The 26,447-nt window shown below is 43.7% G+C and overlaps 1 protein-coding gene across 1 annotated transcript in view; it reads left to right on the forward strand.

Moving 5' to 3' along the window:
* The window catches only part of LOC117518078, a 178,006-nt gene that overhangs the window by 120,104 nt on the left and 31,455 nt on the right, over window positions 1-26,447 (forward strand). Inside the window, exon 3 of the mRNA XM_034179142.1 lies at window positions 15,442-15,708. Coding sequence (XP_034035033.1) covers window positions 15,442-15,708 — 267 coding nt within the window. The remainder of the gene's footprint in view (window positions 1-15,441; window positions 15,709-26,447) is intronic.

A 26,447-nucleotide genomic window follows, 5' to 3' on the forward strand; every position in this document is an offset into this window, starting at 1 on the left:
TTAGTGAGACACCATTTCCTCTCCAACTTACGGGTTATCTGCTTTAAGCTATGAGTTTGTGAGTTATACCACGGAGTCAGGCACTTCTGATTTAAAGCTCTCTTTTTTAGAGGAGCTACAGCATCCAAAGTTGTCTTCAATGAGGATGTAAAACTATTGACGAGATACTCTATCTCACTTACAGAGTTTAGGTAGCTACTCTGCACTGTGTTGGTATATGGCATTAGAGAACATAAAGAAGGAATCATATCCTTAAATCTAGTTACAGCGCTTTCTGAAAGACTTCTAGTGTAATGAAACTTATTCCCCACTGCTGGGTAGTCCATCAGAGTAAATGTAAATGTTATTAAGAAATGATCAGACAGAAGGGAGTTTTCAGGGAATACTGTTAAGTCTTCTATTTCCATACCATAAGTCAGAACAAGATCTAAGATATGATTAAAGTGGTGGGTGGACTCATTTACTTTTTGAGCAAAGCCAATAGAGTCTAATAATAGATTAAATGCAGTGTTGAGGCTGTCATTCTCAGCATCTGTGTGGATGTTAAAATCGCCCACTATAATTATCTTATCTGAGCTAAGCACTAAGTCAGACAAAGGTCTGAAAATTCACAGAGAAACTCACAGTAACGACCAGGTGGACGATAGATAATAACAAATAAACTGGTTTTTGGGACTTCTAATTTGGATGGACAAGACTAAGAGTCAAGCTTTCAAATGAATTAAAGCTCTGTCTGGTTTTTGATTAATTAATAAGCTGGAATGGAAGATTGCTGCTAATCCTCCGCCCCGGCCCGTGCTACAAGCATTCTGACAGTTAGTGTGACTCGGGGGTGTTGACTCATTTAAACTAACATATTCATCCTGCTGTAACCAGGTTTCTGTAAGGCAGAATAAATCAATATGTTGATCAATTATTATATAATTTACCAACAGGGACTTAGAAGAGAGAGACCTAATGTTAAATAGACCACATTTAACTGTTTTAGTCTGTGGTGCAGTTGAAGGTGCTATATTATTTTTTCTTTTTGAATTTTTATGCTTAAATAGATTTTTGCTGGTTATTGGTAGTCTGGGAGCAGGCACCGTCTCTACGGGGATGGGGTAATGAGGGGATGGCAGGGGGAGAGAAGCTGCAGAGAGGTGTGTAAGACTACAACTCTGCTTCCTGGTCCCAACCCTGGATAGTCACGGTTTGGAGGATTTAAGAAAATTGGCCAGATTTCTAGAAATGAGAGCTGCTCCATCCAAAGTGGGATGGATGCCGTCTCTCCTAACAAGACCAGGTTTTCCCCAGAAGCTTTGCCAATTATCTATGAAGCCCACCTCATTTTTTAGACACCACTCAGACAGACAGCAATTCAAGGAGAACATGCGGCTAAACATGTCACTCCTGGTCTGATTGGGGAGGGGCCCAGAGAAAAACTACAGAGTCCGACATTGTTTTTGCAAAGTTACACACCGATTTAATGTTAATTTTAGTGACCTCCGATTGGCGTAACCGGGTGTCATTACTGCCGACGTGAATTGCAATCTTACCAAATTTACGCTTAGCCTTAGCCAGCAGTTTCAAATTTCCTTCAATGTCGCCTGCTCTGGCCCCCGGAAGACAATTGACTATGGTTGCTGGTGTCGCTAACTTCACATTTCGCAAAACAGAGTCGCCAATAACCAGAGTTTGATCCTCGGCGGGTGTGTCGTCGAGTGGGGAAAAACGGTTAGAGATGTGAACGGGTTTGCGGTGTACACAGGGCTTCTGTTTAGGGCTACGCTTCCTCCTCACAGTCACCCAGTCAGCCTGCTTTCCCGGCTGCTCGGGATCTGCCAGGGGTAACTAACGGCGGCTAAGCTACCTTGGTCCGCACCGACTACAGGGGCCTGGCTAGCTGTAGAATTTTCCACGGTGCGGAGCCGAGTCTCCAATTCGCCCAGCCTGGCCTCCAAAGCTATGAATAAGCTACACTTATTACAAGTACCGTTACTGCTAAAGGAGGCCGAGGAATAACTAAACATTTCACACCCAGAGCAGAAAAGTGTGGGAGAGACAGGAGAAGCCGCCATGCTAAATCGGCTAAGAGCTAGTAGCTACGCTAAGCTAGCGGATTCCTAAAACACGCAAAGTGAATAATGTGTAAATAATTTAGAGGTGATTCAGCAGAAGGAGTGCTTTAGTTAAGGCACGTAAAGATTACACTGGGAAACAAATCGTAATCTAGATAACTAGATCAATCTAACTGCGCAGATTAAACAGCTAACAGATACAGAAAAACACCGCTGTGCTCCGGAACAGGAAGTGATACAATACCGCAGTGAGAGCCAACCACCAGTAGAGGCAAGCCTCATGTGTTTAAGCCTTCCAGGTCAGATCAGTGGCCTACCCCATCACCTGACCCTATTCACAGTTCCAAGAGTGTCCAAGTGGCGATTCTTTAATTTAGTACAACAGCTAAGAGAATATTTAGACCAAAATCGTGCAAATGGGGATACAAGCACCAAAGTTGGCACAAATACTCCTTAGACATCACTCTTTTGAAAGAAAAAAAAACAAAAAACAAAACAACTGGCCACTTGAATTTTCAATAGCCGGCCAGGTAGGGGTCAATTGAAGAATTACACAGGGGTCAAAATTACAAATGCTCAAATCATTTTGAAAACTACACCACATTATTTGTCTGATTGTAAAGATTCTATTGTTAGTTGAGTTAACAGGGTTTTAAAAAGGAATAGTTTGGACCATGTATCATGCTTAGTTATCATGTTACAGGGTAACGTATGTCACATGTCATAGAATCCAATGGATGTTGACCTTGTTTGACCTTTACTTTGGAGACCAAACATTCAGCACAATCAAAACTATTCCATTTATTAATCCTATTAGCTCAACCAGTAATTTGCATCACTTTTTTTTTTTTTTACCAAAATTGAAGCAACTTTAACTTTTGACCCTTGCACAAACTGAAACTGAAATTTGTCATCATTTTTGCTATTTTTACCCCATAACTCCTGATCATTCAGTCATAGATATTCCAAAAGTATACCTTTTTGGAATCTTTACGATCAGTCAAATAATGTGGTGTAGTTTTCAAAATGATTTGAGCATTTTTAATATTGCTCAAATCAATATTTAATATTTTTAATATTTAATATAATTATATAAAATTCAAGTGTCCAGTCGTTTTTTTCAAAAGAGTAATGTCTAAGCAGTATTTGTGCCAGCTTTGGTGCTTGTATCACCATTTGCACGATTGTTTCAATTAACTGCTGCACTAATTAAAGGGGTTTAACAAAAACATTTCAGTAACCATTTAGGAATTACGGCCATTTACATCCAGTTTCTGTGTTGGTCATGCAACATGTGGCTTGAAATCATGTTATTTCTCAGCATATTTTACAGTGAAGTGGAACAAACTGCTGTAAACCGAGTGAGAAACCTCTTTGTTGATGTGTCAGGATGAAGCCCACAATGTGTGTGTTCATGCTCAGCTTTCATAACAGCCCCCGCCCCCAGCTGTTAACAAGTGTGCTCGACACAGTCATGAAAATGTGTTGATGTTTCAACTCAGACACACTTTCTCTGAGTACAATACTGTAGAAATATCTTCTCTGATTACTCAGTGCGCTTTTGCTTTTTCTCTCTATCCTTATAAACTTTGTCTCACAATAACGTGTTCTGCAAAGAGCCAAAATCCCACTTAACGCTACCTGTCTGTGTGCTTGCACAAAAAACAAACAAACAAACAACAACAACAAAAAAAAAACACTGTAAAAATGGGTGCTGGATCTTGACTGGGGAAGTAAATGTGAAGCATCATTGTAAAGTGCTTTGAGCATTGAGTGCTTGGAAAAGTGCTGTAGAAATTTCAGTCCTTCTTCCTCCTCTTCAAAACATGATTCATAAATTGTAACATACTTTTTATTTTCTTTTTCTTTTTCTTCAGTTAAACTCGGTTGCAAATATCAAGATGTACTAAACACGCCATCCTTCAGTTAAACGCAAATGTTAATTCAGCAGCTGCCAACTCGCATTCTGGCAGTGAAGTTAAATGTGAAAGGCCTCTTTGGTAACCATCAGTGTGCAAAATATTAAAGAATTGGAACATCTCACTTTAATTTTATTAATGGAAATCTGTGCATGTTTCTCATGTTTTCCTTTCAATCCTCATTTTAAACTGCGTTTTATTCCATTAAAAACAAAAAAATCTTCTTGCTGCTGTTCTTATTTCTAGGAAGAATATTTATTCTGTATAGTTGTGTAACATTATAATAGTGTAATGCATCAGATGGTTAAACAAATGTCACAACGAACAAAACAGTTTATGTGTGACAAAATATTTATGTCCTGAAGTTACATGTAAGTTTTCAGTAGTCTTTTTTTTTTTTTGTTCAGATAAACATCTGCTTTGATTAGAGGACTATTGGATGGATGTGATAATGGCCAGGATTCTGCTTGGAGCCGTCAGGTATATTCTATTTTTGAACAGAGATCATCGTTCACACCACAGTCCTGTGTGGCACTGTGTTCTATTACCAGAGCACGAACTGTCAAACTGCTGTCATAACAGTAGGAAAACTGTTCTCTGGTGTGATTTTTTTTTTTTCCTCTCAAACTTGGCTCTTACAGCTCGGAAAACTTTCTAAAAGTGACACTAAGCTGACAAATTGAAATCAGATATTTTCTCCAACTAAGTTTGCTTTCCATGTAAGTGTTTGTTTTACAATTTCAACAAGATAAACTATATTTATTTTAATTTTGAGCTTAAAGATGTTCTCTCACTTGTGTGCTTTGTGGGGGGGGGGGGGGGGGGGGGGGGGGGGGCGGCTTTTAAATAGCTAATTAATGATTAATATACAACACAAATTCCAATGAAGTTGGGACGTTGTGTGAAATGTAAATAAAAACAGAATACAGTTATTTGCAAATCATCTTCAACCTATATTCAGTTGAATACACCACAAAGACAAGATATTTAATGTTCAAACTGATAAACTATTGTTTTTGTGCAAATATTTTCTCATTTTGAAATGGATGCCTGACATCATTGTGTAAAGTATCTTACTGCGTGGGCTTACGAACACTTCAGAAAACCATTGTCAGTTAACATACATCAACAACATCCAGAAACACCGCCGCCTTCTCTGGGCCGAGCTCATTTGAAATGGACAGACGCAAAGTGGAAAAGTGTGCTGTGGTCTGATGAGTCCACATTTCAAATTGTTTTTGGAAATCATGGACGTCACTTAAAACTATTGTCAGTTAACACAGTTACAACAGCATGGCTTCATAGTAAAAGAGTGCGGGTAGGAGACTGGTCTGCCTGCAGTCCAGACCTGTTGCCCATTGAAAATGTGTGGCGCATTATGAAGCAAAAAATATGACATCGGAGACCCCGGACTGTTGAACAACTGAAGTTGTACATCAAGCAAGAATGGGAAAGAATTCCACCTACAAAGCTTCTAACAACACTCAATAAGCATTTGGGAACTGTGGACATTAATTGTTGATGAGAAGGTGATGTAACACAGTGGTAAACATACCACTGCTGAGGTCTTCGCTCCCCACACCAGTCAAAACACCCGAAGAACAGTGACCAGCGGGCTTGCCTGGGGTTCAGCCGCTTAGCGGTCCTGATATACTCCAGGTTCCGATGGTCTGTGAAAACCGTGAATAGCTCCGAAGCTCCCTCCAACAGGTGTCTCCACTCCTCAAGAGCCTCTTTCACCGCAAGGAGTTCCCGATTGCCCACGTCATAGTTCCGTTCAGCCAGGGTCAACCTGCGAGAAAAGTAGGCACAAGGGTGAAGAACCTTATCGGACTCCCTGCTCTGGGACAGCACGGCTCCTATCCCTGAGTCAGAGGCATCCACTTCAACCACGAACTGGCGGCTAGGATCGGGCTGCACCAGAACTGGTGCAGTCGAAAACCGACGTTTCAACTCCCTAAACGCGGCTTCGCACCGATCCGACCAGGTGAAGGGGACTTTGGAGGAGGTTAGGGCTGTCAAGGGACTGACCACCTGACTGTAGCCCTTAATGAACCTCCTGTAGAAATTTGCAAAGCCAAGGAACTGTTGCAGCTTCCTACGGCTTGTGGGTTGGGGCCAATCTCTCACCGCTGCAACCTTGGCCGGATCAGGGGCGACGGAGTTGGAGGAGATGACGAACCCCAGGAAGGACAAAGAAGTGCGGTGGAACTCACACTTCTCGCCCTCCACAAACAGCCGGTTCTCCAACAACTGCTGCAGGATCTGACGTACATGCTGGACATGGGTCTCAGGATCTGGGAAAAGATGAGTATATCATCCAGATATACGAAGACAAATCGGTGCAGGAAGTCCCGCAAGACGTCGTTTACCAAAGCTTGGAACGTTGTGGGGGCGTTAGTGAGGCCGAACGGCATGACCAGGTACTCAAAGTGACCTAACGGGGTGTTAAATGCCGTCTTCCACTCGTCTCCTTTCCGGATCCGAACCAGGTGATACGCATTCCTAAGATCTAATTTGGTGAAAATTTGAGCTCCATGCAGGGGCGTGAACACTGAATCCAACACGGGCAACGGGTATCGATTGGGAACCGTAATCTCGTTCAGCCCCCTGTAATCAATGCATGGACGGAGTCCGCCGTCTTTCTTGCCCACAAAAAAGAAACCAGCACCCATCGGGGAGGTGGAGTTCCGGATCAGCCCAGCAGCTAACGAGTCCTGGATGTAGGTCTCCATTAATTCGCGCTCAGGACGTGAGAGGTTGTACAGCCTGCTGGACGGGTACTCAACGCCCGGGATCAAATCAATGGCACAATTGTACGGACGGTGCGGGGGAAGGGTGAGCACCAGATCTTTGCTGAAAACGTTAGCAAGATCGTGGTACTCGATCGGCACCGCCGTCAGATTGGGGGAGACTTTAACCTCCTCATTAACAGCCAAACCGGGGGGAACCGAGGATCCTAAACACTCCCGGTGGCAGGTTTCGCTCCACTGAGCCACAACCCCAGACGGCCAATCAATCCGGGGATTGTGTTTAATCATCCATGGGAAGCCGAAAATCATGCGGGAGGTAGAAGGAATCACATAAAACTCAATCTCCTCCCGATGATTCCCAGACACTACCAAAGTTACTAGCAGTGTCTTGTGTGTGATTAAAGGGAGAAAGGTGCCATCTAGGGCCCGCACCTTCAATGGTGAAGGGAGCACCACTAGAGAGAACCCTACTTCCCTTGCCCATCTGCTGTCCAGCAGATTCCCTTCTGACCCCGTGTCCACTAGTGCTAGGGCCTGAAGGGTTAGATCCCCACTCAGGATCGTAACTGGGAGACGTGCAGATATGCGTGTATGTCCCACGTGAATGTTATGACCCACCCTTAGCCCAGTCTCTAAAGGCGAGTGTTGTCGTTTTGGCCGTTTGGGGCAGTTTTTCTGTATATGCTCTTTTGAGCTGCAGAGAAAACACTCCCCATGGGCCAGCCTCCTCATTCTGTCATCTGATCTCCTTTTGGCCCTGCTCGTCTCCCTAACAACGTCAGCAGGGGGAGCTGTAGCCACACGGAGCGCTGAGGCTGTGGAGCGTGGGGAGGGCGGAACCTTTTCGGACCCAGAAGGGAGAGGGACGGCGCGTGCCCGGCCGGCGTTGTTCTAACCGATTGTCTAATCGTATGACTAGATCAATAAGCCCGTCCAAATCCTGCGGCTCGTCCTTAGCCACCAGATGCTCCTTTAGGACCAGAGACAGTCCGTTTACAAAAGCGGCGCGGAGTGCAACGTTATTCCAACCGGACCTCGCAGCCGCGATGCGGAAGTCGACTGCATACTCGGCTGCACTCCGACGCCCTTGTCTCAGGGCAGCAGCACCGTTGAAGCGGTCTCGCCTCTATGTGGGTGTTCGAACATCAGTCTGATTTCCTTCACAAACTCAGTATACACCGTTAGGAGCCGTGCATTCTGCTCCCAAAGCACTGTAGCCCAGGCGCGTGCCTCACCTCGAAGCAAATTAATTACATAAGCCACCCGACTGGAGTCTGATGTGTACATCACGGGACGCTGTGCAAAGACGAGCGAACACTGCATCAAGAAGTCCGCGCACGTCTCTACACAACCTCCGTACGGTTCCGGGGGACTTATGTATGCTTCAGGGGACGGTGGGGGGGTTCGTTGAACGACCAGTGGAATGTCTATATTCGGCACCAGGACAGCAGGAGGAGGAGCTGCAGGCGCGCCCTGTGCGCGCGCCTCCACCTCCGCGGTGAGAGCCTCCATCCTGCAATTGAGTGTATTGTTCTGCTCGGTCACTACGTCCATCCGAGCAGTGAAGGCGGTTAAGATGCGCTGCAACTCACCTAACACGCCTCCTGCTGGCGCCTGTGCACCCTGCTCTTCCATTGGCTGGTCAACAGATGGTTGATGCCCCTCGGAATCCATGACGTTGGCCGAGATATCCTGTTCGGAAAGTGTAAGGACACGGACCCACAACAGGGGGCGTAAATGAACAGATAATAGATGAGCCAAAATACAACACTTTACTGTTGTGAAATGTGCACAACGAGAATACAGATAAACATAGAATTTGGGTTACAATCAAAATATACAAGGTGACGTGTGGGCAGGCTCGAGGATAGAAGACGTCCGTCCAGAGAGGAGCCGGCACCCACATGATTTCCACCGCCACCGAACCCGGAGAATACTGGAGCCGCCAAGTCCCGAGTCCCCAGGTGATCACCGTCTCCGGCTGTCGGATCTGGTACTGCTGGCAGGAAGCAGAAACAATCAAGGGTAGGTGTGAGCACACACCCAGCAAACAGTCAGCAAAACAGTCTGTAGTTTCACATGGAGGGAACACCTCCACCTCCAATCCAGAAACTCGGCACGTGCAGTATTTGTGAGTACTTAACAGTTTGGCGTGGGGAGCGAAGACCTCAGCCCTCCACATACCACAAACCCAGCCTCCAGCTGCAAGCACTCACAGGAAGGACTGCAAAAGTACAGAAGCAAAAACTGTATAACTCATAAACGGCTGAAATTATTACCTTCTTGGCTAGAAGATATCTCGGCAGGGAGGTGGAGTTGCTGTCCGGCTTTTATGGAGATGGTAATGAGTGACAGCTGTCAGGTGGTGATGAGAGACAGCTGTCACTCCCGGCTGCTCCTGTGAGGCGGCTGCGCCCTCTCGTGCCTGAAGCCCGCACTTCAGGCAGGGCGCCCTCTGGTGGTGGGCCAGCAGTACCTCCTCTTCACCGGCCCACACAACAACTGTCCCAGCTTTTTTGAAACGTGTTGCAGGCGTCCATTTCAAAATGAGCAAATATTTGCACAAAAACAATAAAGTTTATTAGTTTGAACATTAAATATCTTGTCTTTGTGGTGTATTCAATTGAATATAGGTTGAAGAGGATTTGCAAATCATTGTATTCTGTTTTTATTTACATTTCACACAACGTCCCAACTTCATTGGAATTGGGGTTGTAAATGTGCAAAATATGTCACCAGTTCAAAAACTTGACATTTATAAGAAAATAAGGGTACTTTCAAACAGGTTTTAAATGATCATTTTATTATTGAATGACTGTCATGTGTCAGCAAGTACAAATAAAAAATAGTTTTGTTTATTTGCCTTTTTAATTTAAAGATTCATTTTGTAATCTGGTAATTATTTAGTTTTGGAGTGTTTATGGTATTTCAAATATGATTTGATTTTAGTCTGCTGATTGAAAAAAAAATCAAATGCAGCAGTGATATGTTATTTATACCCCGTTCTTTCATGTAATTTACAGCCCCTTACCAAGAAAAAAAAAACATTGTATTCCTCAGTTTTAGTTTATTAAAGGTTACAACAAAAACCAGGCCTCAGAGACAGTGCCATCTTGTGAAGGCAAACGAAGTAGCTTGTACAACACTTAAATACAATGTGGGTGTTAACAATGGGTGCGGTTTATTCTTACATTTCTAATGTTACTGGCTCTCACCAACAGGGGGAGATCTCCCTGTGTCTGAAACTTGGACATATGATGGAAGTGAAACTTATATTTCTCAGAACTTCCAAACAAATACTTGATAGCTAACATAAAATAAAGAATTAGCACAGATATTATCTAACAGATATAAACATGCTGGGTGTCTAAAATTACAAATGAGGGCACCTTTAATTTTTATTAGTTAATACTGCAATAACCACTAACTAATGGTGAATTCAGAGTTAACTGTTTAGTCATCACGTATTAATGATGTGCAGCATGTTTTCAAATTATTAATGTATAAATTCATACCTTAGTTAACATGAGCCCCCTTTATGTATGATTACAAAACACAGTTAAGTATTAATTCATTGTTAGTTAATGCTTGTCAGTGCATTAATCAATGTACCTTAGTGCAAACGTGTGTGTGTGTGTGCATGTATGTATGTATATATATATATATATATATATATATATATATATATATATATATATATATATATATATATATGTATGTGTGTGTGTGTGTGTGTATTCTTTCAATGTGAGAAAATCTTCAGCAAAATGGTTCATGGTATCTGCCTTCTTCCACCAACTAACTGCAATCCATCCACCCTAATCTTCCCTGATGCCTGTTACCTAATTACCATAATTCATCCTTCACCTCTCAGCGATCAAACTGTGGCAGCTGCTCCTTCTCCAACCTGGGAGAAAACAGTGCAACAGTGTCATTAGTTTGCTGGAGCACAGATGAAGTAAAAGTAATATTTCATTCACACTCAGATTAAAAATTGACATTTTATGTGATTGTTTGTTTTTTTCTTCTTCTTCTTTGTGGTTATGTTTGTCTGAAGCCCTACAGGGAACATAATGTATTCAGTGAAGATGTTTCAGATTTCCTGCAGGTATTGTTGTCCGTTTTTAATTCCAGTGTGTTGTAGCACAAATTAGTTTCAGGCTGCATCATCATACCTCTAACAAAATACCTTTCAGCTCTCAGTAAGGTGGTGATCTCTGTTCTTTGTCTTCAGCATCTTTCCTCACCAGCTGGAAAACATTATACAATAGTGGTTGGTGTATTGCTCTGTACTAACCCTCCCAATGTGTCCTACTACAATATGCTCACTGACAGCTTATTTCATGCAGTACAGCGGCCTTTCAAATCAAGCCTCATTGGTTTATTAACAATTTGTTGCTGGCTCAGCTCAACATTTCCAATCCATTTGACAATGTGGGCCATATGTTTGCATGCACATTGGCCTAAAAGATTGAAATCTGTTTTCTCCAACTCACCACATTACAGGCTAAAATAATCCATGCTGAGTCAATTATAATGCCTACATTATTTCAGTTATTTAAAAGTAATAATTACAATATTATTTCTGTTTTATTCACTGTCAAATTTTCAGTTGGTCAAAGGCTTCCAAGTATTAAGTCGACTGCCTCTTTAAACAACATGGAAGATTCTGGAGGAATCATTTAAAGTAACAGTATGGAGGACTTATGGGCTGTTTCTTAGCAGAAATAAAAAGTAGCATTCATAGCAATCTGTTTATTAGTGTATAATGTCCTTCAACTATGAATCATAAGCTTAAAATGAGCCCTTATATCTACATAGTTGCAGGCCCCTTCATGGAGGCCACCATAAGGCAGCACCATGTTAATTCAGTAGCCCAAAAGGGATATACTCTCCTTAGGAGTTGTCTTGGAAAGAGTGAAGGTATCAAGAACAACTTTCCAGGCTGTTTTACAAAATTATAAAAGTTTTTTTTTAACCATACAGATTTTATTGCACATCAAGGGTCTCCAGCCCTGCATGCTTTCAGAAATGTGACATCATCCTCGATGAAGTGAAGTCTGTATAATCAGAGTCTTAGCTTCTTATTTCGGAGGCTCTCGTTAGGGGTCACCACAGCAGATCAAACGTTTCCATCTCACCCTGTCCTCTGTATCTTCCTCTGTCACACCAACCACCTGCATGTCCTCCCTCAACACATCAATAAACCTCCTCTTTGGCCTCCCTCTTTTCCTGCCTGGTGGCTTCATCCTCAGCATCCTTCTCCCTATATACCCTGTGTCTCTCCTCTGCACATATCCAGACCATCTCAGTCTCACCTCTCTGACTTTGTCTCCAAACCGTCCCACCTGAGGTTGTCCTGTTCAAAGCGGCCACTCATCGTTGCCTTTCTGTCCGACTCCTCGATCACTGAAGCGGCTTCCTCAGTGAGACTGGCCGGTGTCTGGCATGTAGCATCTTAGCTTAGCTTAGCGCAATGAGGTGTAGAGGTACAAAATGCAAACATGGTCAATTCCACACTTTCGGGAGAAGAAGCATGCTTTAAGAAGTTTCTCCTGGTCACATGAAAGGAAAGAATAAAATCCATGCTTATGTCCATGTTTTGAAGACAATCTCACACTGTGCTGAGCTTCACTTCTGCTTATCCAAGATGTACTATTAAAAAAAAAAAAAACTCTCATCTTCAAAATTTTATCTTTAGAAAATCTGTACACCTAATAACCAACGCTAATCATTTTGATGCATCCTTGTAAAACACAGACTTTAACCATTTTGACATACTCAACGTCAAAGTCCACAAAAAAAACACTGATTTCACACTGTAAAAATTTAAGTTTTCCCCATTCATTTCAATACAGTGTCTTAAGAGGAATGACCTGAAATGATGTCATCAAAGTCAAAATTCCTCACAGTTTGACGTTTCTGAGGGCCCCTTCACACATAGTACAACTAAGTACAACTCAGGGTGACTCACGGTGGAACAGCTTGTATGAGTGAACCATGAAAGCATTGAGCTGATGGGCAGGCATGCAAGATGCCGCTGTGACGGTTCATCCATGCAAGAACAGTGTGAGCAGCTGCTGTGAAAATATAAAAAAATACATGCCACCCAACGAGAACAAGAACCCCAAGGAACGCCTTGGGGTTCCCCCGGAGGAGCTGGGGGAGGTGTGTGTGGATCGGGAGGTCTGGGCGGCTTTGCTTGAGCTGCTGCCCCTGCGACCCGACTCTGGATAAAGCGGAAGAAAATGGCTGGATAGATGGACATGCCACCCACGGGATTCGAACCTGCACTTTCCAAAAGCTCTGATTGCCAGTCAGAAACTTTAGCAAGCAGACACACTTGCGTCACAGTGGACAGTTTTTGGTTCATGTCCATCCAAACACAGTACGTGTTCCCCAGCTGTGATGTTCCAAAACCACACACCTCGTCAGTTCAGCACACACACCAACATGTCACTGTGTCTGTTTGCAAAGCCACACTCGTGGGGGCACTTAGATAAATTTCACATCCAGCTTGACAGCGATAATCTGCTGACTGTTGTCGTGTTAATAGTGCGAATGGCTACACATTTTCTAAGTGCCAAGCAAGCGGTGTTAGTTGTGTGTGTGTCACCTGGAATTTGGCCAACACCTGCCGTGAGAGGGTTTGATGGGCTCTCACAGCGCACACGCTCTTTCAGACGCTTGTGTGCACAAATAGTTGTAGCTTCAGGTGTACGAGGCGTTAGAGGCAGCTACAATTTTACACATATTGCATGCGATTCCTGCTTCATGCGCAGTTCGACTAAATTCGCAGTATGTGTGAAGGGGCCCTGAGCGTTGATCAGCAGCAGTCTTAATTTCTCTGGGCATATGGCATCAAAAATAAAAAGAAATACATAAATATTTTTATAATTCTTTATTTATTTCTAATACGTAGTCATCTCATTTAACATTTTATTTACTGGTGATAGGCACTTTAAATACAGCCTTTTCTTTAATGAAGGAAGTGGCTTTCTTCTTCTTAGATTGCCATTGCTGAAATAAGTGAATATTTCTACAAGTTCTACACTTTCACATATAGATATGCTTCTGGCGGCTGAGTTTACAAAGTCATTAAAAGCTTGGATGTTTGTCTTGGTTCAGGACAATCACTTATCCAGACACTATGGTACTCCTGCATCTCCTGTAACCTAGTTTGTCCTTGTTGCTGAGAAAGATGTCATTGTGGTGTGTGGCTGCCACACTCATAACCAGTGGCAGTGGAATTTTGCACCATCTTCTAATTGAAAACAAACCTTTAAATATCTGCTTTGCTGTCTGCAGCACATGTGAAATGTAGTATCAGTATAAGCAAAGATGATGCTGTGTCTTGAGTATCTTGCTGTTTCCCAACAAATGTTTGCTCCCCTCCTGATTTGATTGGTGACATGCATTCAAGTGGCTTGACCTGAGGTGTGACCATGTAGGGTGAAGCAAAGTGAGTTAAGCTGGAGTGAGCACTAAAGCATTAGTCTGACTACTGCATGAAGACCAACAAACTGCAGATCTTACAGGAAATGTTTGACAGTCTTCTTCCACATTTTTTTAAATTATGACTTTATCAGCTTCTATATCATGAGCCCATTTAATGTTTTCTTTCTTTGTCCACACACCATTGGTTACTGCACTCTAAGAAATGAAACACAGGGGTTTTAAATGTAAATACTATTATTTTCAATGTACTTGCAGTTGTTAATTTTAGGCATTTAAGTAATAATGTTTCATTTGATTGAATTAATTTAAACTACAATATTGACAATGTTATGTGGAAAAAGATACCTTAACTTTATCAATTCAATTCAACGTTTTATTTCTTAGAGTGTGTGTCTCCAGATAACAGCTTGGGTGAGACAGAGGTTGGAGAGGCGCATTGATCCTGTCGCCCCTGGAGCGGTGGCGCGGTTGATTTCTCTCCGCCTCTTAACTCTGAAGAGGCATGATTCCTTGACTGTCTGTCTGAGGACATCGAGGATTTTATTTCGTCCTCGTATCTTACGTAGCTGACACCTCGTTGTGTGCGCATGTTTTATAAAATGCGTTGAAAGCAGAAGTTTTATCGGTCGTGTTATTACGCACGCACTCTGCTGTAGATGGTGGGAACAGAAGAGGAAAGGAGAAAGAGTGATGTGCTCTGAATGAGTCAGTGGACCGATGGTAGTTTTTTTTCGGATCTACCTGCTTGGCTTGTTTTCACGGCGGAGACTGTAGGATGGATGAAGACGTGACCTGTTGCAACTTGCAAAGCTTTAGTGTTTTATTGGCTTTGTCCCGCAAAATGCAGCTTTCAGATCCATTTTTACGGATTCTCTTCAGAAGACACTGTTAAACGAGGCATATTCAAATATTTTCATTGATTTTTTTTTTTTTTTTTTTTTTGGTATTTTGAACATAGCGCAAAGGGACAAATCTTTCAGCTTCGACTGAGATCTTGCTGGACCAAAGACGTGAAATAACAAACTGGAAAAAAGAGGCTTTGGGGTTTTTCAAATGGGGATAAACAAGCATATCAAAACTGAAGTTTACGCTGAACACGTGTGTTTTTTGTGAATAATTCTGATGATGGACTAAAGCTGCGCGCCGCCGCAGTCACGCCGCGCGCAACGCCGCGCCCTTCTTTCTAGGAGAATATAACCTTCTTTTCCCCTTCTGTCTCGCGTTGCCTCCCCTCCCCGTTTGGTTTGACAGAATGGCCCGGTTCGGAGACGATGTCCCGGGATTCTTGAGCTCAGGAGATGGTGGGTCCGAGCGCAACCGCAACCGCGATGGAGCGGCCATGTCCACAGGCGGCATCTCGCCGGCTTTCAAGCAGACCAAAGCGCAGCGAGCGCGCACAATGGCCTTGTACAACCCCATCCCGGTCAGGGAGAACTGCTTCACCGTCAACAGGTCCCTCTTCATCTTCGGAGAGGACAACGTGGTCAGAAAGTACGCCAAGAAAATCACAGAGTGGCCATATCCTTTTCTGTTTTTTTTTTGTTGTTTGTTTGTTTGTTTTTAAAGAGGGTAAGGTGTGATACACAAACGCAACCACTTTAGATGCGCAGTGATACATTTAACAACTGTAAAAGCAACATTTTATCCAGTGGCAACCTCTGCGTGGCCACAGAAGCGCAGAATTTCCTGCAGAAACCTGTGCGCTTTAGTCCATTCAACAAAATTTAGCACCATGGACAGCGCACAGCACTGACTTGGATCCATCACGATAGTAACCCAAGTTAATGCAAACGATTCCAAACACAAATCGCAAGTAAAAGTTAAAACATTATTGATTACGTGGTTGGTTATCATTGATTACAGCCTGATTTTCTTTATTAATGAATGATTTTTTTTCAACATTAGTGTTCCATACCTGAAGTCTAATGAGTTATATGTAGCACCTTGAGGCAGCATTGCTGTCATTTGGCCCTATGAAAATTAAATAAATAGAATTCGAGTGTAACTCATGTGACATCCTCACTCCAAAAAAAAAAAAAAAGAAAGAAAGAAAAGAAAAAGGAAAAGGAAAAAAAGTCCTCCAAAATGTCTACGTGGCTGTTTACAGTCAATACTTAACGTTAACATTCCCCCAAAATGTACATGGTAGAGGTGGGCGATACTGGGAATTTTGGTATTTATCCAATACCAAGTAAATACAGGCCCAGTATCACCGATATAGATACCGATACTTTTTCATATTTAAGCTTCATAGATCCAAAGGATCCAAAAGACCTAGGATAGAATTTCACCAAACATTGTACGTGACAACAAAATACTTTATTATCACAATCAACATTTTTGTTTAAAAAAATATCACTCAACACAACTTAAAATCTCCTGAGGTAGAGGGCTGACAAACCACAATACAAGGGTACGCTGCTCTGTGTTGTGTGACACAGTGCAGCGCTGCTCTTACAGACAGAGAATAGACTCTGATGAATCTACGTGCACAGCAGTCAGTGCATGCGGGAGAGAAAAAAAAGCTTGAGTATCGATCTTTTCACACGAGGATCGTTCAATATCAATACCAGCATTGGTATCGATCCTCCCACCTCTAGGACATGGAGGTTACTTTTTCCAGTTTTTGCTGTAACATTCATGATTAATTGTGCAGTTGCAAAACTCAACCACCCAGTCTTACAATAGTCCTCCTCCTGCCTGTTCCACAGGAGGACAGTCACAGGCAAATATCCATCTGTTGTGTGTTTGTGTTGCTGCAATGTGGATCACCAGGTGTCAGGGCCAGGTGTGCCCTATTATTTGGCTCCATTCAGCAGCTTCCTGACTGACTCACTGGGCAACTGCTGGTTTTAAAAGGGCAGCAAATAGAATGCTTCCATTTTTGAACTTTAGTTATTGTTGTTTTGTTTGGGATTGCATGTTTACTGAGTTTTGTAAAAATACACAAAGGATGGATTTAATTGAAAAAAAAACTGGGAAGGAAAAGGTTATGTGTGTTGAGTGTTAAATATGCTGCACCCCTCTGTGTTTGGATCATTATAATCAATAATATTTCACCTACATGCATGATGGTTTTAAAGGCAGAGTCTGCTGCAGTGGCTTGAAGAAAATCAGACTGAATAATCTCCAGGTTAATATGTTGTTATGGAGGGAGAGTCCTATTACAGCTAATGATCTCTACTATATCTGATTAACAGACATTAACGAGAGTTACATGTAATGATGTCTGATTACTGTGTCATATGTTATTACAACAAGTCATTATTCACTGAGACATCATTATTTTATTTGGTTTCCTAATATGTTTTTGAAGGGAGAGATGTTGCACTGAGTGATGCTATGTTCTGCACAGTATCCACTGTGGCCTTTATGAGTCTATCATGCCAGTATGTAGGATATCAATAACATTTGAAGATTCATTCACAGCAAATATAGTGAAACAATGTGACACGCTGCTGTGTTTTTATTTTTATTGTTCTAGAGGCCCTTGGGCAGGGGCAGTGCCATAAATTCTTTTTGAAGGGCTGGTGCCCTGCTGTCCACAAGATGACACTGGCCCAGTGTCTACCTCTACCTCTACCTCACTCATTTTCATTTCATTTTCCACTGGACAGCATTTCAAAATTTTGTCTGAATTTATTTTCTGAAGCAGCTGTTTCATTTAATTTTTTTAAGCTTTTCAAAATATTGAATCATATGACAGAATTCCTCTGGAAAATATGTAATGTCTTTTGAAATGGCAAATAGATTCATGTAATGTTTAGAATATTTGGAAAGGTAATTTGTTTTTACAACTGCAAATTACCCCAAATTACTATCTGAAGTAGCTGCTGATCTTTTCAAAACATTGAGTAGTTTTAGAAGCATTTTTTAAAAAAGCATAAAAAAACTTTGTTTCTACCCTCATTATGTGTGGAACGTTTCAAGTGAAAGCTTCAAATCTATGCCTCCATCTGCCTGCTAGTGTGACGGAGGCCAGCAGGAGTTGCTGTGCAATAGTAGTCAAAAGGCCTCACTGCCCTGACAGCTAAAGCAGGCTAGAGCCCGGGGCCCATATCTACAAAGCAGCCTAAGGCTAAAAATAGCTCCCAGTGACATTATTCTAAGAAGAATTCTAGAATTCCTCGAATTCTTAGACATTTCTTAGAACTTTCTCTTGATAAGATGAAAGTTGCCCACAAAGCACCTTAGACCTTATGAGAGCTCTAAGGTGCCAAACTGGTAAGAATAGGGAGGAGGACTTTTAAGAAGTCTAAGAGTGTGTTAAGCAGAGAAAATGGCAGAAAAGACAGAGGAAACAGAGAGAATCTCTGTATGTAGGATAGCAGTGAGTCAGTAACACGCTACCCGCTTGATCTACCTAATTATTTTTTGTTAATTTACTGTCTTAATGTATTTATAAATTGTTTAGGTTCTTGTTATCATAGACATACTGTTAATATTATCATTATTTTTTTTATTATTATTGGTATTGTTAATAGTTATTTTTTTATTATTACATCTGTTTTGTCATTTGATTTTTTTTAAGTGGACCACGGTGGAAATAAGTGTTTTCACTTTCTTGTGTCATGCATGTATTTTTAACATATTAACAATTATATGACGTATTCACAATGAACGTACTAAATAAACTCACACATACATGCACACACACACACACTTTTAATATATAGATATTCGGCACGTGAATGGCGTTCATTCAGACATTTTCAAGCAGTGTAACAGTTCATTTATTTTTGCTGAATTTCATCATCATGACCAAGTTATCCTCACGATTACGCATCTTAATGTGGTTCAGGTTATATGATTGGTTGATTTCACTGTCCATTCATGAGTAGAAGGGCAGAGTGCATTTGATTTTTATTTGTTCTCCCCTTTCTGTGACAGTCAATCACAAGCTTGAAGAGGACCAAGTCATACATAGCAACGGGGTCAACCTTGCCTCCTCACTAAGATAGGAGTTTCTGTTCCCTCCTTGCTCCGACTTGCTCTCAGACACCTGCTGGTGTAGCGGTTGTACTCTGCGTTGCTGTTATGACTCCGCCCATTCGTGAACTCACGATCTCCGGCATGGGAGTTGGACTCTCTAACCAGAAGACTAAAATCCAGGGCTCTGGCCTTGTGACCAGAGAATCCTTTTGAGCTGTTGGGAGTGAGGTTTACTAACTACATCTGCAAAGCAATACCTGCTGGCCTCCGTTACACTCACCCCCGCTAAATTCACTACCATCCGGGTCACAGCACCACTGTAGCGGCTGCACTCTGGAATGTGTTGTTATGACTCTGCCCTGTCGCTCCCTTCAGAAATGCAAACTCATGATCACCGGCATGGGAGTCGGACTCTCTAACCAGAAGGCCTTGTGACCAGAGAATCCTTTTGAGGTGTTGGGAGTGAACACTTGCAGATACTCCAGTCATCAATTTAGAGTCATCAGTTACCCACAGCTGCATGTGTTTGGACAGTGGGAAGAAAATGGGGATCTTGGATAAAACTCACACAAATATATGGAGAACAATCAGACACAAAAAATAAATAAATAATTGAAAGCTACCCCAACCACAGACTAATTATACATAATAGAGTAACCCCCAAAACATCTCCAGTAGTTTTTCTGGAGAGGGGCTTTGAAGCACAGGTGGGGAGGTACCAAATGTCGCCATCCTGACTCCACCTTACTCCTGGCCACCCCGTATGCGGGTAAAGAGGTACAGTGGGTAAGCTCAAAGGATGAATGAAGTACGAACATCCCACCGTCTTGTTACCAAAGATGTTAAAGCTAACAGGCTAACTGTGTTTCAGGTGTTTGAAGAATGCATACTGTAATTTTGTGGACTCAATGGTGGTTTTCTTAAGGGTGCGCGCATTAGATATCATGACCAGAATATTGCCTCTGTAACCGTGATGTAACAGTAGAGCTAACATCAGCAAGCTATGGATACATGCAAGTGCTAACAGTGCAAGCATACAATTGAGTAATGCTAAAATTTCACTCGACACAAATACTGGAGCACAGATTTGTGAGATGTGCATCAGTTTAATTCATTTCTAACATACTGCTCAGAAAGGATTAGCCCTTCTTTGCATTGCGAAAGTCTACCACTTCTTTCTAACAATGCCATGCTTTAACCTATAGTCTGTCCTATACATTTTTAATTTAATTTAGTGTGCTCAATCCTCTATGAACCTCTACAACCAGCACACGTGCATGTTAACTTCCTCACATGCATGTGCAGATCAGTACAGGATGACTGCCAATTTTGTAGCCTAATCATTTAGACATGAAGTTTTGTTTTTTTGTTTTTTTTTTGTCTAACTCAACTCAATAGAAATACACCAACGAAAAGCAACAAGACGGTAGATGAAAGTTTTCATTGAAGATTTATTGAAGTTCCAGCTGTGCGTGTGCAGAGGATTTAAGAACGCTGAATTAAAATAAGTGTATAGGAATGATTATAGGTTAAAGCATGGCACTGTTAGAAAGAATCAGTATTGAGTTGGGCAAAGCCATGCAGCGCTAAGAAAGGACAAACAGCTGGAGTAGTTAGCAGGACCCTCGACCCAGCACACTAGTTGTCACTCAAAGTGACCACACCCTAATTATTCCTAATTTTATGACTTAAACTGATTAATTTTTATGAAAAATTAACCCCATACAGTTGTTATGGGAAGAGGGAAAACGAGCAAAGGAAACCAAAACTATATATACATACAACCCCAATTCCAAAGAAGTTGGGATGTTGTGTGAAATGTAAATAAAAACAGAATACAATGATTTGCAAATCCTCTTCAACCTATATTCAATTGAATACGCCACAAAGACAAGATATTTAATGTTCAAACTGATAAACTTTATTGTTTTTGTACAAATATTTGCTCATTTTGAAATGGATGCCTGCAACAAGTTAAAAAAAAAAACTGGGACAGTGGTATGTTTACCACTGTGTTACATCACATTTCCTTCTAACAACTCTCAATAAGTGTTTGAGAACTGAGGACACTAATTGTTGAAGCTTTGTAGGTGGAATTCTTTCCCATTCTTGCTTGATGTACAATTTCAGTTGTTCAACAGTCCGGGGTCTCCGTTGTCATATTTTGCACTTCATAATGCGCCACACATTTTCAGCAGGTTTGGACTGCAGGCAGGCCAGTCTAGTACCCATACTCTTTTACTATGAAGCCAAGCTGTTGTAAGGGCCCAGTCCCACTGGCGGTTTGGAAGCTTTGCATATGAAATGCGTACGAAAGTGGTGCATACTCGCCAAACATCTGCAATATCCGTGAAAGATGCGTGTATGAGTTGGCCGACGTCCGCGATCATCCACAGAGGCACGTATGTCCGCAGCCAGGATTTTTGAGCTGCTCAAAAATGTGGATGCGCATTATATCCGCAATCTACATGTTGCATATCCGCTGTCATCCGCTGATATCCGCAACTGATGGGGTGGTGCGGCTTGGCGGTGGACCATGACAGTGTGGAAAACGGATATAAAACGTGCCCATCACGTCCACATCACAGTCGCAAATGGGATGTCGCGCATGCAGACAGAGTGGCCATGAATAAAGCGTGTGCATTACTTCTACTTTGCATCTGATATGCGACCATACGCGGATGCATTACAAACACATAAATGCCAGTCATCACCAGCCCAGCTGTGGAGACTGACAGATGTAGCTATGGATCCCCAAAGATGTGGTGTGATAGTCGCTGCCATCCAACAGCATACAGTCCAACTCGCCAAGTCCTGCATGTGCTCCAGAGGCAGAGGAGAAGGCGCAGAACAACACAAAGGGCTGTGTGGGTGAGGCCATGGATTGGTAGGAGACCGGACCTGGGCATGTACAACAGGCTGATGGTGGAGCTGCATAACAAGGATCCATGTGCCTTCCACAATTTCATGAGAATACCCCCAGACATGTACGATGAACTGGTGAACCGGCTCACTCCCAGACTGACCAGGCAGAGGACCAACTTCAGACCCAACCTGGAGCCAGGTCTCAAGGTGGCAGTAACCCTGCACCACCTGGCCTCAGGTACAAGGTACAGGGACATGCAGTAGGCCTGGAGGGTGCCACACAACACACTCAGCAAGGTGGTCAGAGAGGTATGTGAGGCCATAGTGGAGGAGTACCTGGATGAGCTGATGACCTGCCCCACCACTGAAGCAGGATGGCAGCACATTGCTGATGAGTGGCTGCAGCTGTGGAATTTCCCTCACACCATCGGTGCCATTGATGGAAAACATATGGTATGCAAAACTCCCCCCAACACAGGCTCCAAGTACTACAACTACAAGGGCTACTTCAGCATCATACTGCTTGGCATGGTCAGCTCAGACTACAGGTTCCTAAGGGCTGACGTGTCAGGTGATGGCGCTGCATCAGATGCCCAGATATACAACCACAGTGAGCTGAAACAAGGTTTAGAGCACGGCAACATCAGTGGTTGGTCACGTCCAGACCCCCTGCCCAATGACACACAGGACGTGCCCTACTTTATTGTGGGCGATGATGCCTTCTCCCCGAGGACATACCCGATGAAGCCAGGAACCTGAGCAGGGAGGAGCGCATCTTCAACTACAGGTTGTCAACTACAGGCTCCAAGTACTACAACTACAAGGGCTACTTCAGCATCATACTGCTTGGCATGGTCAGCTCAGACTATAGGTTCCTCTGGGCTGACGTGTCAGGTGATGGCGCTGCATCAGATGCCCAGATATACAACCACAGTGAGCTGAAACAAGGTTTAGAGCACGGCAACATCAGTGGTTGGTCACGTCCAGACCCCCTGCCCAATGGCACACAGGACGTGCCCTACTTTATTGTGGGCGATGATGCCTTCTCCCCGAGGACATACCCGATGAAGCCAGGAACCTGAGCAGGGAGGAGCGCATCTTCAACTACAGGTTGTCAAGGGCATGAAGGGTGGTGGAGAATGTTTTTGTGATCATGGCCAATAGATTTCAGGTACTGCTCACCACCATGCAGCACCATGTGGACACAGTCAGGCTCATTGTGAGGGCATGTATCCTGCTCCACAACCTCATGCGCACCCGCTACCCAGTCCTGCAGAACAGGCTTTTGGATCATCAGCTGCAAAATGGGCAAATGGAGGAGGGTCCAGAACCTTGCCGACACTGTGGATGACCAGGCACCCAACAGAGCTTCTAAAGTAGGCAAGATGCAGCGCAACCTGATCAAACACTGGTGCAATTCACCTGCTGGTGCCGTAGCCTGGCAAGACAGGATGGTGGACCTGGTGGAAGGACAGACCCTCAAACCCTGAAGACACACCGGTACAGTTCACCACCTCCCTGATGTATTCATTGGCAGGTTGTATTGTTGGATGTTATCTCCATGTATTGGTGACCACTTTACATGAAAGTATATTATTATTACTCACAATCTGTCCTTTGTAATATATACGTGCTGGTGGACTATGTAAACATAGCATGTGAGGTGTGCATCACTGTTACATCATGAGCACAATTAATGGTCCTGCAACAACATATGTCTAATTAGGTGGTCACAAGGAAGGGACACTGACATCAAGGTTACACAAGCACCCTCTTTTATTGTGTGCATTAGGGTCATAATACAGGTATTATCACAAATATCACATTCACATGTGACTTGTCCATGGCTCAATATTGTTGACACATCTACAGAGAGGTGTATCCCTGTGGCTGTGGAGTTGTAGGTGTCGACGGCAGTGTATAGCAGGAGGTGTGTGGAGGGCCCTCATGCACGGTGGACTGATATCCCCCTATCCACTGTGTGACAGGTTCAGGGAGCCAGCCAAGATGTCATGTGTCGACTCCAACACATGTGACACAGTGTTTGCTGGAGGTCTTGGCTGGTCAGTGGCACCGCTGGTACCTGGCAGGTATTGGGGGTAGGTGGGTGGCTGTGGGCGCTAGTACTGGGGGTATGGCTGGTAAAGGCCCTCAGCCTGGGTGTTGCGGGATATATGGAGGGCAGCTCGCCAGACGAGGAGGAGATGGTGGTACTGGGGTCATGCAGCACGGTGCTGATCTTCCTCACCATGGCGCTGTACTGCTACTCGGGGAGCCCTCTCAGCATGTCCGACACGTAGGTGATGAAGGGCTCCCTGGGTCAGGATGGCTTCTCGCCAACAAGCTGGGCCAGCAGCTGGGTGTTGGCCTTCATGCTGTTCTGGATCTCCCTCAAGCAGTCCTCCTCCTCAGCATCCTGGCGCCTCCTCTTTGTCGGCCGGCTGCTGCCACCTCTGCTGTGGCATGCACCTTTTGAGGCCTGTGCTGCGGTCCTCTCGATGTTGGAGAGCTGCCCTTCAGCCTCCACCTCCTCATCATGGTCGGCTGCGTCAGTGGGGACACTCTCAGCCTCTGACCCAGCCTCACATACAGCATCCACAGCGTCAAGGTCAGCGTCATGAGGCAGCTGTAGGTACGAGGTCTGTTAGAAAAGTATCCGACCTTTTTATTTTTTTCAAAAACCTGATGGATTTGAATCACGTGTGCTCGCATGAGCCAACCTTGAACCTTTGTGCGCATGCGTGATTTTTTCACGCCTGTCGGTTGTGTCATTTGCTTGTAAGCAGCCTTTGTGTGAGGATGGGTGGAGTCTCTCATTGTTTTTTCTTTGCAAGGAAATGGCGGAATGACTGGAGCAGCGCGACTGCATCAAATTTTGCCACAAACTGGGCAATAGCCAGGTGGAAACCATTCGGATTATTCAGATGGCTTTCGTGACGATCCGCTGGGCATCACACAGATTAAGGAGCGGTTAAAACCGGTTTAAAGATGGCCGCACAATGGTGGAGGGCGAGCCATGCTCCGATCGGCATCAACACGCTGAAACGACCAGACCATTTCCAAAGTGAACGCTGTGGTCATGTGGGACCGTCGTGTGATTATCCGAGAAATTGCGGAAGAGGTGGACATCAGCACTTTTTCGGCACATTCCACTGTGAAAGAAGATTTTGCCATGAAAAGAGTGGCAGTGAAATTCATCGGCACGAAGCTGATGGCGCAGCAACAGCGCCTCCGTGATGAAGCCTCACTGGACATGCCCTGACATGTCCAGCTTGTCCACAATTTCTCGGATAGTCACACGACTGAAAAGCCACCGAAAGCCATCTGAATCTTCCGAATGGTTGACGAGCTGGGCATGTTACAACATGTCCTGTGAGACTTCAACATGGAGGCACAGTTGCTGCGCCATCAGCTTCGTGCCGATGAATTTTGCTGCAACTCTTTTCATGGCAAAATCTTCTTTCACAGTGGAATGTGCTGAAAAAGTGCTGATGTCCATCTCTTCTGCAGTTTCTCCGATAATCACACAACGGTCCCACATCATCACAGCGTTCACTTTGGAAATGATCTGGTCGTTTCAGCATGTTGATGCCGATCGGAGCGCGATGTGCTCTCCACCGTTGTGCGGCCGTCTTTAAACCGGTTGTACTGCTCCTTAATCTGTGTGATGCCCAGAGGATCGTCACCGAAAGCCGTCTGAATAATCCAAATGGTTTCCACCTGGCTATTGCCCAGTTTGTGGCAAAATTTGATGCAGTCGCGGTGCTCCAGTCGTTCCGCCATTTCCTTGCAAAGAAAAAAACTACGAGAGACTCCACCCATCCTCACACAAAGGCTGCTTACAAGCAAATGACGCAACCGACAGCCGTGAAAAAAATCACGCATGCGCACAAAGGTTCAAGGTTGGCTCATGCAAGCACACGTGATTCAAATCCATCAGGTTTTTGAAAAAAATAAAAAGGTCGGATACTTTTCTAACAGGCCTCGTATAACCACATTAATTACAGGTCCATGGTGTTGCATCATACATGCAATGTATGTAGAAGGGAAAACATAACATAAATAGCATGACCAAATGACATATCACACATTGTGGGACATTACTTACAGGTTTCATGGGTGCAGACGACTGGTGTATCAGTTCCACTCATGGAACGCACATGTCTGCAGCACATACTTCTCCCTGTCTGTGAGCTTTTTTGCAGCCTGCCCCGACTTCACTTTGTGCAACTTCACATACCACGCATGCATCCCCCTCCACCAGCCCTGCAGATGGTCAGAGGACACGTTCAGCTCCCTCCCTTTCTCCTCCCACATGGTCTTCTTCCTGTTTGTGTCCTTGAACAGCCTGTGTTCCCTTCTCCACAACAGCTCGTTGTCCTTCAGCCACTCGAACACAGCATCCTCATGTTCTGGTAGGAGCGTGAAATTATTCCTCGCCTTCCTCACTGGCTGATGGT

Source organism: Thalassophryne amazonica, chromosome 10 (genome assembly GCF_902500255.1).
Source record: "Thalassophryne amazonica chromosome 10, fThaAma1.1, whole genome shotgun sequence".
Lineage (NCBI taxonomy): Eukaryota > Metazoa > Chordata > Actinopteri > Batrachoidiformes > Batrachoididae > Thalassophryne > Thalassophryne amazonica.